Source organism: Ranitomeya imitator, chromosome 8 (genome assembly GCF_032444005.1).
Source record: "Ranitomeya imitator isolate aRanImi1 chromosome 8, aRanImi1.pri, whole genome shotgun sequence".
NCBI classification, from domain to species: domain Eukaryota; kingdom Metazoa; phylum Chordata; class Amphibia; order Anura; family Dendrobatidae; genus Ranitomeya; species Ranitomeya imitator.
In genome coordinates, this window is record NC_091289.1 from 1142378 (window position 1) to 1161215 (window position 18838).

Below are 18838 nucleotides of genomic sequence, written 5' to 3' on the forward strand. Positions count from 1 at the left end.
CCCAGGAGATACTGAACGTCTGTTAGCACCACACCGCAGTCCTGCTCTGACAGGCAGAGTCTCCGGCGTGTCACTTCACTCACCCGTGCTGTCGTCATTTCTTTCTCATGCTCTGCATGCTTCCAGCTGGTCCTCTAGCTATGTCCTTAGGCAGGGCCGGCGTCAGCACCCGGCACACCGGGCAAATGCCGGGGCCCTGGGGAGAGGGGGGGGGCCCACTCATGCTGTCATAGATACAGCTGGGAGAGCAGAGCAGGAGATAACATGCTCTCTCCCCCCACAAAGTCACTGCTGGCTGCGTTCTCTTAACCCCTATGTGCCAGCTCTGACACAAGCATCTTCTCACTCAGTGAGTGCAGCCAGGCAGGCACACATAGGGGTTAACAGAAGGCAGCCAGTGTGACATTGTGGGCTGAGAGAGCATGTTCTCTGCTCTCCCCCCTGGGTGGCTGCAGACAGTGCTGAACTTATCAGGCAGATTCCGAGGAGCTCAGTCCTACCAGTGCCTGAGTGAGTGTTATGCAGTGGTTGCAGCTGTGGCTCAGTCTGCTGCTGTCTGTCTCCGCTGCCTAAAAATGTGGGTGATGTCTGGAGGAGCAGCTGGTGGGGTGCAGCCTGTAGCCGCCCAGCTCTCCCAGAATACATGCATGCTGCACCAAACCTGCACCAGTGGGGTAGGAAGAAGCTTAACCCCTTCCCATCTGTATGAAGGTTATTGCTAAACCTTAAAGATAACAATCCGACCCGCATAAATGGGGTTAACCAGATGCCAGGAGGAAGGGGAGCTGCTGCCATGGATAACACTGAGCTGTGGGCTGTACATTGGGGCCCCGTGGCCCCTGGCTGGTGACTGGAGGGACTCTGCCCAGTGCTGGCATGTGGGTGATTTCTGCTCCGGAGTCTCAGCTTCTCTCCTCCACATCACACTGTGCAGTCACAGCAACATTGGTTGTCTCTGTCCAGGTCCCAGCAGCTGCCACTGCTCCCACCACGGACATGGCATCACTTAACCCTTCCCCTGCAGCCACCGGCAACAAATCCACATTATTCCTTGATTAAATCAGGTTCCAACCCAATAGAGGAGCAGACATTTCCTGCTGCCATTAGGGTCCGGGAGGGGGTGACCTGTGACATTGGCTGCCCTGCTACTCTGTAGTGGGGGGAGACAAGTGTAACATGGGGTAACGATGATGGAGAAATGCACAGGATAATAGTGAGCGCGACAGAGGGCAGTGTATGGTATGGAGCAGTCAGGGGGTGGGCTGCAGGATCCCCCCATACTGTACATGACTGCTCGGGACAGGGAGGCGTTTAATGAGCTTCTAATGACGGGGCACTAATTGGGTCATTAGGGTTTGTGGAAAGGATTCAGCATCAGGTCCCTCATTGATGCCCGAGCCGCCTGTTAGTTTGTAGCACAGATCTGTTGGGGCCGCAAAACCAAACAACGTTGTTTATGTAGAAAAGTCTTTGTTTCATAGAAAAACTCAAAACAGAAAAGCACCTCTCCTGTATATATACACTGCACAGCACCTTTCCTCCTGTATATATACACTGCACAGCACCTCTCCTGTATATATACACTGCACAGAGCCTTTCCTCCTGTATATATACACTGCAGAATCTACAATAGCTGTCACTCATGTAAGAAGTGAAATCTGGCATTGTACTATACATTTCTCTGCCGTATCTGTGCATCATAAATCGGGGTATGGGTTAAAGGGGGGGGGGCACTGAGACTCTTTCGCCCGGGTCCCTCGAAAACCTGGAGCCGGCCCTGTCCTTAGGGCACGAGCGCGGGTACTCATGCCCTCTTAAAGGGTCAGCACGTGCTCTTGCTATTTCCTCCCCAGTCATTAGCTGTGGGATATTATGTATATTGCTTTCTTCCCACTGGGGAGGTGCCTGAGCAACCTTTCCGTTTTTCAGTCTAAGTTGTGTAAGGTTGCAAATCCTGCCTGCTGCACTCTGATGTAGATCCTGCCTGCTGCACTCTGATGCAGATCTTGTCTGCTGCACTCTGACACAAATACTGTCTGCTGCACTTTGCTGCGAACTGTCTGCTGCACTCTGATGCGAACTCTGCCAGCTGCTCCCTCCAGTCTGTCTTCTGGGTCCAGCTGCTGCGCGTCCGTTGGTCTGCCTGGAGTGGCACCTGGTGTTCATAGGGAGCCAAGTCTAACCTCACCATCAGAGGCTCTAGTGAACAGTCAGGTGTTCGCTTAGTCACGCCCCTCCAGGCTCTCCGTGGTCCGTGGTACACTGGTTCCACAAACCACGCCCGTGACAACGTCTGATATCAGATAGGCAATGAGTGCGGCCTCTGGCTGGAGATTCCCTACCGGACACACTTTGCGTCCGTCACCAGGAAGGCCAAGCCTGTGCGCAGCACTACACATACATACTGAGCACAGGAGACAATGGGGCACCTACCTCCACCAGGTGGGGCGTGGGGTTGAAGCCACAGAGGTTGCACACTTGCTTCTGACATGAGGTGCAGCTGTTGTAGTTCTGGGTTTCGCCGGATCCCACGTTCAGTTCCGTTTTGCACAATGGGCACACAACTTTCGGCACATCCTTTGGCTTAGCGTATTCACTCCTCCCAGGTTTGTGAAGAGGGGAGCCTTCGGCCCGGCCCATAGCAGGGGATGCTGATCCCTGGGGTTTTGTACTCAGTTCTTTACTTGCATCACTAAAAACTATTTTTGGAGGCACTTTGCCCGGGGACTGCTGACTTTGCGGGGTCGATTCAGGGACAGATATCAATGTGCTCGCCTGATTCAAGAGAGAAGCGCCAAAACCAAACAGCTTTCCTGTCAGTCCCTCCTGGGCCTGGTCTTGGGCACCATGAGCTGAAGATGCTGGGGGTTTAGCAGGAAAACTTCCCAAGCTCTTCTTCTGCTCAGCCGTGGAAGGCTTTCCTGGGGAATGCTGGGGCGAGTTCCGCAGCGCCTCCAGAGGAGTAGAAGGTTTCGCTTGTCCTTGGCTGATTTGTTCTCTTTGCTGGGTGGGCTGACATTTTCCATGTGGAGAAGACATGGTTGAGCCCTCCATCTGCACACTACCCAGCGAAGTCTCTGCTCCAGCCTTTACCTGGGACTGGTGTTGGCTTTGGGGCTTTTGCTGGGTTTTGTGTTTACCTTGAGCTTGTGTTTGGTACTGAACTTTGTGATGGCTTTCAGTTTGATCGCAAGATTGAGAGTGTGGTTGTTGGTGATGATGCTGCTGAGCGGAGGGTGGCTGCGGGTGATGCTGGGAGAGAGGCGGCTGCTGAGCGGAGGACGACTGCGGGTGATGCTGGGAGAGAGGTGGCTGCTGAGCGGAGGACGACTGCGGGTGATGCTGGGAGAGAGGTGGCTGCTGAGCGGAGGGCGGCTGCGGGTGATGCTGGGATAGTGGCGTCTGGTGAGCGGAGGGCGGCTGATGGTGATGCTGGGATAGTGGCGTCTGCTGAGCGGAGGGCGGCGGATGGTGATGCTGGGATAGTGGCGTCTGCTGAGCGGAGGGCGGCTGATGGTGATGCTGGGATAGTGGCGTCTGCTGAGCGGATGGCGGCTGATGGTGATGCTGGGATAGTGGCGTCTGCTGAGTGGAGGGCGGCTGCGGGTGATGCCGGGATAGAAGCTGCTGCTGAGCGGAGGGCGGCTGATGGTGATGCTGGGATAGAAGCGGATGCTGAGCGGAGGGCGGCTGCGGATGATGCCGGGATAGAAGCGGCTGCTGTGCGGAGGGCGGCTGTGGGTGATGCTGGGATAGAGGCGGCTGCTGAGCGGAGGGTGGGTGTGGGTGATGCGGTGCGGAAGGAGGGGAGGGTGACAGAGGGAGATGATGAAGGGACTGGGACATAGTTGGAGGTTTCATCTGCTTGGCTGGAGACAGTGAAGGAGACAGAGGAGAGTGGAGCTGCTGCTGGCTTTTTGATCTGGTCGCAGTAGTCATGTCCATCCCAAGAGCCCTTTGCATCTGGCAATTCAGGCACAGCCATTCCTTCACCTAGAGAGAGAGAGTAAGAGGGAGTCAGTCAGAGAGCCAGTGAAAGAAAAAGACAGCAAAGAGATATCTATCTGCGCTCATCAATGCTCCACGAAGGAGCAGCACCATCAGCACGCAACAACCAACTCAACACTGAAGCAACTGACCTAAAAACAACACAGGGAAGACCGATCCAAACGTAACACCAGAGCAACCGATCCAAACAGAAAACAGGAGCAATCGATCCAAACACTGGAGTATCCTACCCAAACACAACACCGGAGCGATAGACCCAAACACAGCAGCGATAGATCTAAACACAGAGGAACTGATTCAAACAAAACACCGCAGCAACCAACCCTAACACAACACCTGAGCAACAGATAAAAACACAACACCGGAGTGATCCATACAAACATAACACCAGAGCAATCGATCCAAACACAACACCAGAGCAACCGACCCAAACACAAAACCGGAGTGACCAATCCAAACATAACACTGGAGAAACCGACCGAAAAACAACACCGGAGTGACCAATCTAAACACAACACCAAAGCGACCGACTGAAACACAACAGCAGAGCGACCATCCCAAACACGACACTGGAGCAACCAACCCAAACACAACACCGGAGTGACCAATCCAAACAATACACTGGAGTAAACAATCCACACACAACGCCGGAGTGACCAATCCAAACACAACTCCGAAGTGACCGACTCAAACACAACACCGGAGGGACTGACCCAAACACAAAACCGGAGTGACCATTCCAAACACATTAGCGGAGCGACCAACCCATACACAACGCCAGAGTGACCAATCCCAATGTCTCGGATCCCACCGTGCTGCCACCAATTTGTCAGGTACCTGCTTCTCAGCACGCGACTTGGGGTTGCGCCTGCAACGGTTAATCTATCTAACCTCTCTCAGTCCAGCATTCCTCTGTCCTATGCTGTAAAGGGAGCATAAATCACACACCGACCCAGGCCACAAACCCGCTCATACACGCTGCCACCACTCACCGAACACACGGGGGATGAGTCCAGGAAATATTACTACTACTGTCTGCCAATCATAAGGATCACTCAGTTTAAGGCTATGGATTCTTTAGAACATGCAAGATTCAACTTGTTAAAGTTTTATGCTTTAATACAAAAAGTACAGTGCTCACAATAAAAAGGGTATAAAAATATAGTAATAAAAAGGTATACAAATAAGCAAAACAGATATAAAAATAAACAGGAGAAAACTTACAGAAATAGCTAACTTTGTAGTCCGTTTTATTCTCCCTGAGGAGGGATGAATATGGACCGGAACACATCAGCTCGGCTGCCCTCAAGCTGTGAACAACTTTGTATGCATACAAGCCTAATTTATAGAGTTAACTCGGAGGTCAGATTTCTAGCTCAGCCTCTCAGGTTAATATTATAATTGCTTGTTTTTGATTGGACCACGGCCACTCCAGCAATGAATATATTATTTTCCTCTGAACACTATTTGTGTAAATTTCTCACATAGATAGTGTCAGGCTGTAATTGACAGTAGACTGCCTTCTCAAGATACAAATGTTGTGACCTTTGTGAGACCTGCAGTCTCAGGACAGATGTTAAACTACTGCTAATCACACATATAAACCTATACATATTTCACTACACACATATATCCCTATACATATTTCACTACACCCAACAAAACACCAGAGCTACCAACCCTAACACAACACCGGAGCAACAGATTCAAACACAACACCGGAGCGATCCATACAAACACAACACCAGCGCAATCGATCCAAACACATCACCAGAGCAACCGACCCAAACACAAAACCAGTGTCAGTATCTAGTCCTGGAATCTGTTTCTCTTGCCCTTAGTTAACATGGATCTTGATGTTTCACGTCGGCCATCTTGCTTCCTGCCAAAGTTGTATATAAAGCCAGCACCTGCTCTGTTTCATTGCTTGTGTATTATGTTTTGGACCTTGTTCCTCTGCAGTCCCAAGCCTGGACTTACTATCCCTGTTGGACCTTTCCTAACGGCGGAGTCCTCTGCCAACCTGCACGTCTGGATCCCTGCCTGCTGACCGAGTGATTGCTGGACACCTGACTTCAGAAACCTCTGACTAACCACACCTGCGGTGAAGTAAGAACTCCAGCCAGCTAGTGTGTACCTCTGCTCTGCAAGAGACTGTGTCTTATGCACTCATTGCTCAGTGACTTTGCATGCTGTGTCGCAGAGTATCAGCTCTGCTATTACTGTATATCAGATTGACTGAACATTTATCTGGACTTACATGCTATATTGCATTCAGATCACAAATACAATTCTGCTTGTTCAAACCAATGTGTCTGCAGTCTCTTTGACCTAGCCACTGGTGTCCAGTTGTATCCACTAGTATCGTGACAACCAGAGTGACCAATCCAAACACAACACTGGAGAAACCAACTGAAAAACAACACCGCAGTGACCAATCCAAACAGAACACTGGAGTGACCAATCCAAACACAATAGTGGAGCGACGGACCCATACACAACATCGGAGTGACCAATCCCAACAAAACACCAGAGCTACCAACTCTAACACAACACCGGAGCAACAGATTCAAACACAACACCGGAGCGATCTATACAAACACAAGGCCAGCAAAATTGATCCAAACACAACACCAGAGCAACCGACAGAAACACAACACCAGAGCAACCAACCCAAACACAAAACCGAAGTGACCAATTCAAACACAACACTGGAGAAACCGACCAAAAAAACAACACCGGAGTGACCAATCCAAACACAACACCGGAGCAACAGATTCAAACACAACACCGGAGTGATCCAAACAAACACCAGAGCATTCGATCCAAACACAACACCAGAGCAACCGACCGAAACACAGCACCAGAGCAACCAACCCAAACACAAAGCCGGAGTTACCAATCCAAACACAACACTGGAGAAACCAACCGAAAATCAACACCGGAGTGACCTATCTAAACACAACACCGAAGTGACCAATTCAAACACAACACTGGAGTGACCAATCCAAACACAACATAGGAGTGACCAATCCAAACACAACACCACAGTGACTGACTGAAACACAAGAGCAGATCGACCGTCCCAAACATGACACTGGAGCAACCAACCCAAACACAACACTGGAGCGACCAATCCAAACAATACACTGGAATGAACAATCCACACACAACACCGGAGTGACCAATCCAAACACAACTCCGAAGTGACCGACTCAAACACAATACCGAAGGGACCGACCCAAACACAACACCGGAGTGACCAATCCAAACACATTAGTAGAGCGACCGACCCATACACAACACTGGAGTGACCAATCCCAACAAAACACCAGAGCTACCAACCCTAACACAACATCGGAGCAACAGATTCAAACACAACACTGGAGTGATCCATACAAACACAATGCCAGCGCAATCGATCCAAATACAACACCGGAGCAACCAAATGGAACACAAGACCAGAGCAACCGACCCAAACACAAAACCGGAATTACAGTTAGGTCCATATATATTTGGACAGAGACAACATTTTTCTAATTTTGGTCATAGACATTACCACAATGAATTTTAAACAAAACAATTCAGGTGCAGTTGAAGTTCAGACTTTTAGCTTTCATTTGTGGGTATCCACATTAAAATTGGATGAAGGGTTTAGGAGTTTCAGCTCCTTAACATGTGCCACCCTGTTTTTAAAGGGACCAAAAGTAATTGGACAATTGACTCCAAGGCTATTTCACGGACAGGTGTGGGCAATACCTTCGTTATGTCATTCTCAATTAAGCAGATAAAAGGCCTGGAGTTGATTTGAGGTGTGGTGCTGCATTTGGAAGGTTTTGCTGTGAAGTAAACATGTGGTCAAAGGGGCTCTCCATGCAGGTGAAACAAGCCATCCTAAAGCTGCGAAAATAGAAAAAACCCATCCGAGAAATTGCTACAATATTAGGAGTGGCAAAATCTACAGTTTGGTACATCCTGAGAAAGAAAGAAAGCACTGGTGAATTCATCAATGCAAAAAGACCTGGGCGCCCACGGAAGACAACAGTGGTGGATGATCGCAGAATAATCTCCATGGTGAAGAGAAACCCCTTCACAACAGCCGACCAAGTGAACAACACTCTCCAGGAGGTAGGTGAATCAATATCCAAATCTACCATAAAGAGAAGACTGCATGAAAGTAAATACAGAGGGTTCACTGCACGGTGCAAGCCACACATAAGCATCAAGAATAAAAAGGCTAGACTGGACTATGCTAAAAACCATCTAAAAAAGCCAGCACAGTTCTGGAAGAACTTTCTTTGGACAGATGAAACCAAGATCAACCTCTGCCAGAATGATGGAAAGAGAAAAGTATGGCAAAGGCATGGTACAGCTCATGATCCAAAGCATACCACATCATCTGTAAAACATGGCGGAGGCAGTGTGATGGCGCAGGCATGCATAAACCCGGCGGAGGCAGTGTGATGGCTTGGGCATGCATGGCTGCCAGTGGCACTGGGTCACTAGTGTTTATTGATGATGTGACACAGGACAGAAGCAGCCGAATGAATTCTGAGGTATTCAGAGACATACTGAGGGCTCAGATCCAGCCAAATGTAGCCAAACTGATTGGTCGTCGTTTCATACTACAGATGGACCATGACCCAAAACATAAAGCCAAAGCAACCCAGGAGTCTATTAAAGCAAAGAAGTGGAATATTCTTGAATGGCCAAGTCAGTCACCTGATCTCAACCCAATTGAGCATGTATTTCACTTGTTAAAGACTAAACTTCAGGCAGAAAGGCCACAAACAAACAGCAACTGAAAATCACCGTAGTAAAGGCCTGGCAGAGCATCAAAAAGGAGGAAACACAGCGTCTGGTGATGTCCATGAGTTCAAGACTTCAGGCAGTCATTGCCCACAAATGGTTTTCAACCAAGTACTAAAAATGAACGTTTTATTTAAAATTATTGAATCTGTCCAATTACTTTTGGTCCCTTTAAAAACAGGGTGGCACATGTTAAGGAGCTGCAACTCCTAAACCCTTCATCCAATTTTAATGTGGATACCCACAAATGAAAGCTGAAAGTCTGAACTTCAACTGCATCTGAATTGTTTTGTTTAAAATTCATTGTGGTAATGTCTATAACAAAAATTAGAAAAATGTTGTCTCTGTCCAAATATATATGGACCTAACTGTATCCATACAAACACAACACCAGAGCAATCAATCCAAACACAACACCGGAGCAACCGATCCAAACACAACACCGGAGCAACAGATCTAAACACAACCCCGGGTGATCCATTCAAACAGAACACCAGAGCAATCGATCCAAACGCAACACTGGAGCAACCAACCGAAAAACAAAACTGGAATGATCAATCCAAAAGCAACACCAGAGTGACCAATCCAAACACAACACCAGAGCGACCAATCCAAACACAACATCAGGGCGACCAACCCAAACACAACTCTGGAGTGACCAATCCAAACACAACACTGGAACAACTGACCCAAACACAACACCAGAGTGACCGACCCAAACACAAAAGAGGAGTGACCAATCCAAACACAACACTGGAGCGACTGACCCAAACACAACACTGGAGCGATCAATTTAAACACTGGAGCAACTGATCCAAACAAAACATCAGAGCAACCAACCCAAACACAACACCGGAGCAACAGATCCAAACACAACACCGGAGTGATCCATACAAACACAACACCAAAGCAATCGATCCAAACACAACACCGGAGCAACCAACCGAAAAAAAACAAAACCGGAATGACCAATCCAAACACAACATCGGAGTGACCAATCCAAACACAACACCGGAGCGACTGACCCAAACACAACACTGGAGCGACCGACTTAAACAAAACACCGGAGGGACCTATCCAAACAAAACACAGGAGCGATCCATACAAACACAACACTATAGCAATCGATCCAAACACAACACCGGAGCAATCAACCGAAAGACAAAACCGAAAGAACCAATCCAAACACAACACCGGAGTGACCAAACCAAACACAACACCGGAGTGACCAATCCAAACACAGCACCAGAGTGACCAATCCAAGCACAGCACCAGAGTGACCAATTCAAACACAACACCAAATTGATCCATACAAACACAACATCAGAGGAATCGATCCAAACATAACACAGGAGCAATTGACCCAAACACAACACCGGAGCAACAGATCCAAACACAACCCCCAGAGCGATCCATTCAAACACAAAACCAGAGCAATCGATCCAAACTTAACACAGGAGCAACCAACCGAAAAACAAAAGCGGAGTGACCAATCCAAACATAACACCAGAGTGACCAATCCAAATACAACACCAGAGTGAACAATCCAAACATAACACCGGACCAACCGACCCAAACACAACACCAGAATGACCAATACAAAAACAACACTGGAGCAACTGGCCCAAACACAACATCAGGGCGACCGACCCAAACACAGCACCGGAGTGACCAATTCCAACACAATGCTGGAGCGATCCATACAAACACTACAGCAAGCGATCTAAACACAACAACAGATCAACCAACCCAAACACAACACTAGAGCGACTGATCCAAACACAATGCCAGAGAAACTGATGCAAACTCAACACCAGAGCAACAGATCCAAATACAAACACTAGAATGACTGACCCAAACACAACACGAGTGCAACAGATACAATCACAACACTGGAATGACCAACCCAAACACAACACCAGAGTGACCCACCAAAACACAGCACCTGAGCAACCGACCCAAGCACAAAACTGAAGTAAATGATCTAAACACAACACCTGACCGACCGATGCAAACACAACACCAGAATGACCAACCCAAACCCAACGCAAAAGCCACCGGCACAAACACAACGCCAGAGTGACTGACCCAAACCCAACACATAAGCAACCGACCCAAACCCAACAATAGAGTGAACAATAAAAACAACACAAGTATGAACGATCCAAACACAACACCTGAGCAACTGATCCAAACCCAACACTGAAGTGAACGCTCCAAAAACAACACCGGAGCGACTAGCCTAGACACAACCCCAGAGTGAGCAACCCAAACAAAACACCGGAGCGACTGACCCAAACACAACACCAGAATGAACAATCCAAATACAGCACTTGAGTGAACAATCCAAACACAACGTCAGAGCAACTGAGACAAACAAAACACTGGAGTGAATGATCTAAACACAACGCCAGAGCGACCAATCCAAACACATCACCCGAGTGACCTACCCAAATCCAACACTGGAGTAAACGATCCAAAGACAAAACCTGAGCGACCAATCTAACCACCATCGGAGTGACCAGCCCAAACACAACACCGCAGCAACCGACTCAAATACAACACCGGAACGACCAACTCAAACACAACGCCAGAATGATCGACCCAAATACGGCACCTGAGCAACCGACCAAACACAACACTGAGGTGAATGTCCAAACACAACACCGGATCAACTGATCCAAACACAATACCAGAATGACAGACCCAAACACAACGAAGGAGTAACCGGCACAAACACAACAACTAAGTGACCGACCCAAACACAATGCTGAAGCAACCAACTCAAAGACAAAACCAGAACAACCAATCCAAACATAACGCCAGTACAACAGACACAAACACAACACCAGTACAACCAACCCAAACACAACGCCAGTGCAACCAACCCAAACACAACACTAGAGCGATTGATACAAACACAAAACTAGAGTGATCGATACAAACACAACACCAAAGAAAAAAAAACTTGTTGGAATTTCATCTAACCCATTCTTCCCTCTACCTGTGAAATGTTCCCATGCCATTGGATACAACACAACCGCAAAGCAATATTGATCCACGTCCATGCTTAATGGTTGGCGAGATGTTCTTTTCCTGAAATTATGTGTCCTTTATTCTCTACACATACTTTTGATCATTGTAGTCAATGAGTTCCATTTTAACCTCATCGATCTACATGACTTGTTTTCTAAATGTATCAGACTTGCTAAGATGTTCTTTTGCAGACTTCTGAAGCTGAATTTTATAGTGAAGATGCAGGAGAGGTTTTCTTCTTCTGACTCTTCCATGAAGGCCATATTTGTCCAGGTGTGGCTGAACAATAGAACAATGTACCACAAATCCAGAGTCAGCTACAGTAAATCTTTCTGAAGGTCTTTGGCAGTCAAGCGGGGGTTCTAATTTGTCTCTCCAGCAACCCTAAGAGAAGCTCTCACTGAAATTTTGCTGGATCTTCAAGACCTTATCTTGACCTGACAGCTAACCTGTAGAGTGTTCCTGTCTGTGGTTTTGTAAAGAGTCTCTGGTTGTTTGGATCTCTGGATGTCTTGGATATCTTGTTATAGAGGCATATCCCCTTTTCATAGTTCACAACTGTTCTACAAGCCATCATTCACAGGTCAAGGGGAAGGGTTGATGAGATTAACTCACATGGTTTGATTATAAAATCAATTTGCATAGTTATTCCTCCTCGGTTTTACAAGTCAACAATCTGCATGGCCTGGACAATGTGTAACCAACATATCAGAAAATAACATTCTTCAGTGACCCTGCATCCAGGTTTTGAAAAAGTAACAGTACAATAAACTGTAGGAGCTGATATAAGAGGTAAATAACAACCATTGATCAATTTTCAAATATCAATTTAACCTACAAGAAGACTCACATTTCAGACTCTTGACCAAACGAAGATAGAAACAAATTCAAATGTCAAAATCTAGATAACAGTCTATGCCTCCTGGCTTACTGAAAATAGACATCTGGATAATTAAGATGTAATGCTGTGTCGTCACACCATGGCTGCTGGTTTTTGGCACAAGTTTAGAGGAGGTTGGGTTTTTATAAAGCTGGGATACATTTTCATCATGTCCTTTCCTAACGCTGATAGTGAAAGCCATAACCCTAACAGGATAATTAAGGTCTGAAATCTTGGTCAGAGTTATTTGAGCACACAATCCACACGGGTGCCCATTGGAACATTTTCCTTTTTGCAGTTTTTAAAATGTAAAACATGACCATACATATATTATTTAACTTTAGGCCTTTTAAAGATCATTTCATCTTAGCTTGCTTCACTGTTCACAATAGCAGTCATTTGCATCAGAGGTGCCCGAAACGTTTATATGCCACTGTGCAATGTTTGAGCTACTGTCCTAGGCAAGCTCCAGCGGACTGTGGGCAGGATACGACGCCTGTAGGACGTGTCAATCAGCCCCTCGGGTCTCGGTCACTTGCTAATGTCAGAATTAACTTAATTAAAGCGAATGCGTGGAAACAGTGAGTCGTTTCATTACTGCAATCCCCAAGACACAGCGCCGCCAAATAAGTATTGACACTTTACAGGATAATCATTGCCGCACAGGCAGATCCTCACTACAAGACGAGCAATTACCAGAGGAAACTGCAGACATGCGGAGGTGATTTCTTCTGAGCTACAAGCAAAAAACGCTGAAGAGACAGCACAAAGGACCATCAGACGCAAACAGACACCAAACTGCCCTCACCACCTCACCGCCAGAATTGTATGTCCTCTCCAGTGTAGACAGCTACGGAAGGTAGCCCATTGTGGTCAAGGCAGAAAGAGTGAAGTCCAGCACAAGTAGTGCTGGAGGCTCAGAGGTAATATTACACCTGGTCACTCACAGTGAAGTGCAGGACTGAGGTATCGGCCCAGCCACTCCAGCCAGTACCAGGCCAGATCATGGTTCGCACCCACAGGGTAATCTGCCATCTGTCATAATAATGGGCAGCACAGAAGTCTGGGAGCAGATCTCCATTATATACTCAGAGGAAGCCACACATAGCAAGCAACGCCTGTCACTCGTACACAACGCCTCTCACCAGTACCCAACAGCTGTCACCAGTACCCAGAGCCTGTCACCAGTACTCAGCACCTGTCACCAGTACCCAGAGCCTGTCACCAGTACTCAGCGCCTGTCACCAGTACTCAGCACCTGTCACCAGTACCCAGAGCCTGTCACCAGTACTCAGCGCCTGTCACCAGTACTCAGCACCTGTCACCAGTACCCAGAGCCTGTCACCAGTACTCAGCGCCTGTCACCAGTACTCAGCGCCTGTCACCAGTACTCAGCGCCTGTCACCAGTACCCAGAGCCTGTCACCAGTACTCAGCGCCTGTCACCAGTACCCAGAGCCTGTCACCAGTACCCAGAGCCTGTCACCAGTACCCAGCGCCTGTCACCAGTACTCAGCGCCTGTCACCAGTACCCAGAGCCTGTCACCAGTACCCAGCGCCTGTCACCAGTACTCAGCGCCTGTCACCAGTACTCAGCGCCTGTCACCAGTACTCAGCACCTGTCACCAGTACCCAGAGCCTGTCACCAGTACCCAGCGCCTGTCACCAGTACTCAGCGCCTGTCACCAGTACTCAGCACCTGTCACCAGTACTCAGCACCTGTCACCAGTACCCAGAGCCTGTCACCAGTACTCAGCACCTGTCACCAGTACACTGTGCCTGTCACCAGTACTCAGCGCCTGTCACCAGTACTCAGCACCTGTCACTCGTACACGCCTCTCACCAGTACCCAGCACCTGTCACCAGTACTCAGAGCCTGTCACCAGTACCCAGCGCCTGTCACCAGTACTCAGCGCCTGTCACTCGTACACAACGCCTCTCACCAGTACCCAACAGCTGTCACCAGTACCCAGAGCCTGTCACCAGTACTCAGCGCCTGTCACCAGTACTCAGCACCTGTCACTCGTACACAACGCCTCTCACCAGTACCCAGCACCTGTCACCAGTACCCAGAGCCTGTCACCAGTACCCAGCGCCTGTCACCAGTACTCAGCGCCTGCCACCAGTACTCAGCACCTGTCACCAGTACCCAGAGCCTGTCACCAGTACTCAGCACCTGTCACCAGTACACGGTGCCTGTCACCAGTACTCAGCGCCTGTCACCAGTACTCAGCGCCTGTCACCAGTACTCAGCACCTCTCACCAGTACCCAACAGCTGTCACCAGTACCCAGAGCCTGTCACCAGTACTCAGCGCCTGTCACCAGTACTCAGCACCTGTCACCAGTACTCAGCGCCTGTCACCAGTACTCAGCGCCTGTCACCAGTACTCAGCGCCAGTCACCAGTACTCAGCGCCTGTCACCAGTACTCAGTGCCTGTCACCAGTACTCAGCGCCTGTCACCAGTACCGAGCACATGTCGCCAGTACCCAGAACCTGTCACCAGTACCCGATGCCTGTCACCAGTACTCAGCACCTGTCACCAGTACTCAGCGCCTGTCACCAATACCCAGCGCTTGTCACCAGTATCCAGCGCCTGTCAACAGTACTCAGCTCTTGTCACCAGTGTTCAGCGCCTGTCACCAGTACCCAGCACCTGTCACCAGTACCCAGAGCCTGTCACCAGTACCCAGCGCCTGTCACCAGTACTCAGCGCCTGCCACCAGTACTCAGCACCTGTCACCAGTACCCAGAGCCTGTCACCAGTACTCAGCACCTGTCACCAGTACACGGTGCCTGTCACCAGTACTCAGCGCCTGTCACCAGTACTCAGCGCCTGTCACCAGTACTCAGCACCTCTCACCAGTACCCAACAGCTGTCACCAGTACCCAGAGCCTGTCACCAGTACTCAGCGCCTGTCACCAGTACTCAGCACCTGTCACCAGTACTCAGCGCCTGTCACCAGTACTCAGCGCCTGTCACCAGTACTCAGCGCCAGTCACCAGTACTCAGCGCCTGTCACCAGTACTCAGCGCCTGTCACCAGTACTCAGCGCCTGTCACCAGTACCGAGCACATGTCGCCAGTACCCAGAACCTGTCACCAGTACCCGATGCCTGTCACCAGTACTCAGCACCTGTCACCAGTACTCAGCGCCTGTCACCAATACCCAGCGCTTGTCACCAGTATCCAGCGCCTGTCAACAGTACTCAGCTCTTGTCACCAGTGTTCAGCGCCTGTCACCAGTACCCAGCACCTGTCACCAGTATCCAGTGCCTATCACCAGTACCCAGCACGTGTCACCAGCCAGTACCCAGTGCCTTTCACCAGTAACCAGCACCTGACACCAGTACCCAGGACCTGACACCAGAACACGGTGCCTGTCACCAGTACCCAGCGCCTGTGACCAGTAACTGTCAACAATAACCAGTCTGTCAGCAGTAACAAGCGCCTTTCACCAGTAACCAATGCCTGTGCCAGTAATTAGCACCTGTCACCATAGCCTTTCACCAGTACCCTGCACCTGTCACCAGTAACCAGAGCCTTTCACTAGTACTCAGCGACTGTCATCAGTACCCGGCTCATCAGCAGAACCCAGCACCTGTCTCCAGTAACTAACAACTGTCAACAGTAACCAGCAACTGTCACCAGTAAACAGACCATCAGCAGTAACCAGTGGCTGTCACCAGTAACCCAGCGCCTGTCAACAGTAACCCAGCGCCTGTTACCAGTACCAAGGACCTGTCACTAGTACCCAGCGCATTTCACCAGTACCCAGCAACTCTCACCAAAAACCAGCAACTGTTACTAGTCACCAATATCCACGTCCCCAGTAACAAGCCCTTTTCAACAGTAATCAGCGCCGTCACCAGAAACTGTCATCAGTAACCAGCACATGTCACAAGTAACCAGTCCTTAAACAGTAATCAGCCCCCGTCACCAGTAACCAGTGCCCGTCACCAGTAACCAGCCCCTCACCAGTACCTAGTGACTCTCACCAGTAACCAGCCCCTGTCACCAGTAACCAGCCCATCACCAGTAACCATCGCCTTTCACCAGTATGGCCAGCACATGCTCTCACTGTGCGATTCTGTTCTGTAGTTTGCTATGATTGACCTTTGACCTTCGCTGTGCTTCAACTAAACTAAAACTGCTTCCACTATAACCAGGGAAACTCCTCTATGACGGGGGCTGCTCCTCTGTGATTGGGGCTGGCCCTGTATGATCGGGGTTTCTCCTCAAGTATCAGGGCTTCTCCTCAATGATCAGGGCTTCTCTTTCGATGATAGGGGCTTCTGCTCAATGACTGGGTTCCTCCTCTATGACCGGGGCTCCTCTTCTATTACTGGGGCTTCCCCTTTATGAAAAGGGCTCCTCTTCTATGATCACAGCTCCTCCTCTATAAAATAAGAACTTTTCCTCAATAACCGAGGCTTCTTCTTTATGACCGAGGCTCCTACTTTAAGACTGGGGCTCCTTCTCTATGACGGGGGCTTGTCCTTTATGACTGAGGCTTCTCCTCTCTGACGTGGCCTACTATTCTAGGACAGAGACTTCTCTATTAGTGGGGCTCCTCACCTATGACTTGGGCGTCACCTCTATGACCAGGGCTTCTTTGAAGGCAATCCAGCGGTTTCTCAAATTGGCTAATTACTACCGCCAGTTCATTCCGCATTTCTCCTCACGGGCTGCCCTAAACTCTGCCCTGACCCGCTGATGGCGCCTTTATCTCCTTAAAACAAGCCTTCTACTCTGCTCCAGTGCTGCACCAACCTGACAATAATAAGGAATTATTTTTGGAGGTGGATGCTTTTTCCTTTGTGGCAGGAACAGACCTCGCCCAGAAGTCTTTTTCCCGCTGTATGGTGAACCTGTGGTTTCTTCTCCAAAGTCTTCTCGGCTTCTAAACACAACGCCTTGATAGACAATCGAGAACTGTTGGTGATTAAACTGGCTCTGGAGGAGTGGCGCTTCTTGCTTGAAGGAGTGATGAATCCAGTAATTATTTACACTGACAAGAAAGAACTTAGCCTATCTGCAGTCTACACAGCGACTAAATCGGTATCAAGCCGGGTGGTCTCTGTTCTTCACCCGTTTTGACTTTACTCTTCATTTCTAGTCCCTGCACACGGATATTACAGATTTCGTCTTACCCTGTCCCTCCTGTGTCCTGAAAAAGACTCCAAAACAGCTTCCAACCAGTCGGTTACTTCCTCTCCTTGTACCATCAGCTCCTTGGCACCACACTGCGATGGAATTCATAATAGATCTCCCTGTATTGGTCAGATGTATGGTAATTCGGGGAGTTGTGGATTGTTTCTCTAAGATGGCCCATTTTACTCCTTGTCACGGATCCCTTCTCCGTGGTGTCACTAATTCGTCACGTACCCGCTCTCACACGTGACTTGGGGTTGTGCCTGCAAGGGTTAATCTATCTCCCCACTGAGTCCAGCATTCAAGGGAGCATAAATCACACACCGACCCAGGCCACACAACCGCTCATACACGCTGCCACCACTCACCGAATACACGGGGTGATGAGTCCTGTAAATTACTAATACTGTCTATCACTCATAAGGCTCCCACACCTCAGGCTATGGATTCTTTTAGAACATTCAAGGTTCAACTTGTTAAAGTTTTATACTTTAATACAAAAAGTTTAATCCTTACAGTAAGAAAAAGGTATAAAAATATCATAATAAAAAGACATACAACTAAGCCCACTTAGTGATGTCACCACAGAGGACATATCTTTTACGCCTGCTGAGTAGTGAGTCAGTCTTGGTCCAGGAAGTGGGCTAACATCAGCTCAACAAAGCTCTGCTAATGCACCTGGATGTATCTCCTGAGCACACAGCCGCCAAGCTGATTTGAAATGAGCTGAATGACCTGTAAGTGTGTTTTCTTCCATTAATCCTATTTTATTTTGTAATCTGTAATGTAAGCATGTATTGTCTCCTTTATAATATCTTTTTATACTTTGTGAACACTGCCTAACTTTTTATGGAGTAAAATATTTAATTGCTAGCTTGTCTCTTCTGCTCTAAACGAACTGTGTGTTCTCTGAGGTCAATTACGCTACTGGTTTGGGTTGGCTCCGGACCCG

The 18838-nt window shown here is 48.8% G+C and overlaps 1 protein-coding gene across 1 annotated transcript in view; it reads right to left on the reverse strand.

Annotated features, from left to right (window-relative positions):
• BSN (bassoon presynaptic cytomatrix protein) overlaps nt 1-18838 on the reverse strand; it is a gene marked incomplete at its 5' end in the record, with an annotated part of 169006 nt that overhangs the window by 110239 nt on the left and 39929 nt on the right. Inside the window, one exon of the mRNA XM_069736456.1 lies at nt 2434-3993. Within this exon, the coding sequence (XP_069592557.1) occupies nt 2434-3993 (1560 nt within the window). The remainder of the gene's footprint in view (nt 1-2433; nt 3994-18838) is intronic.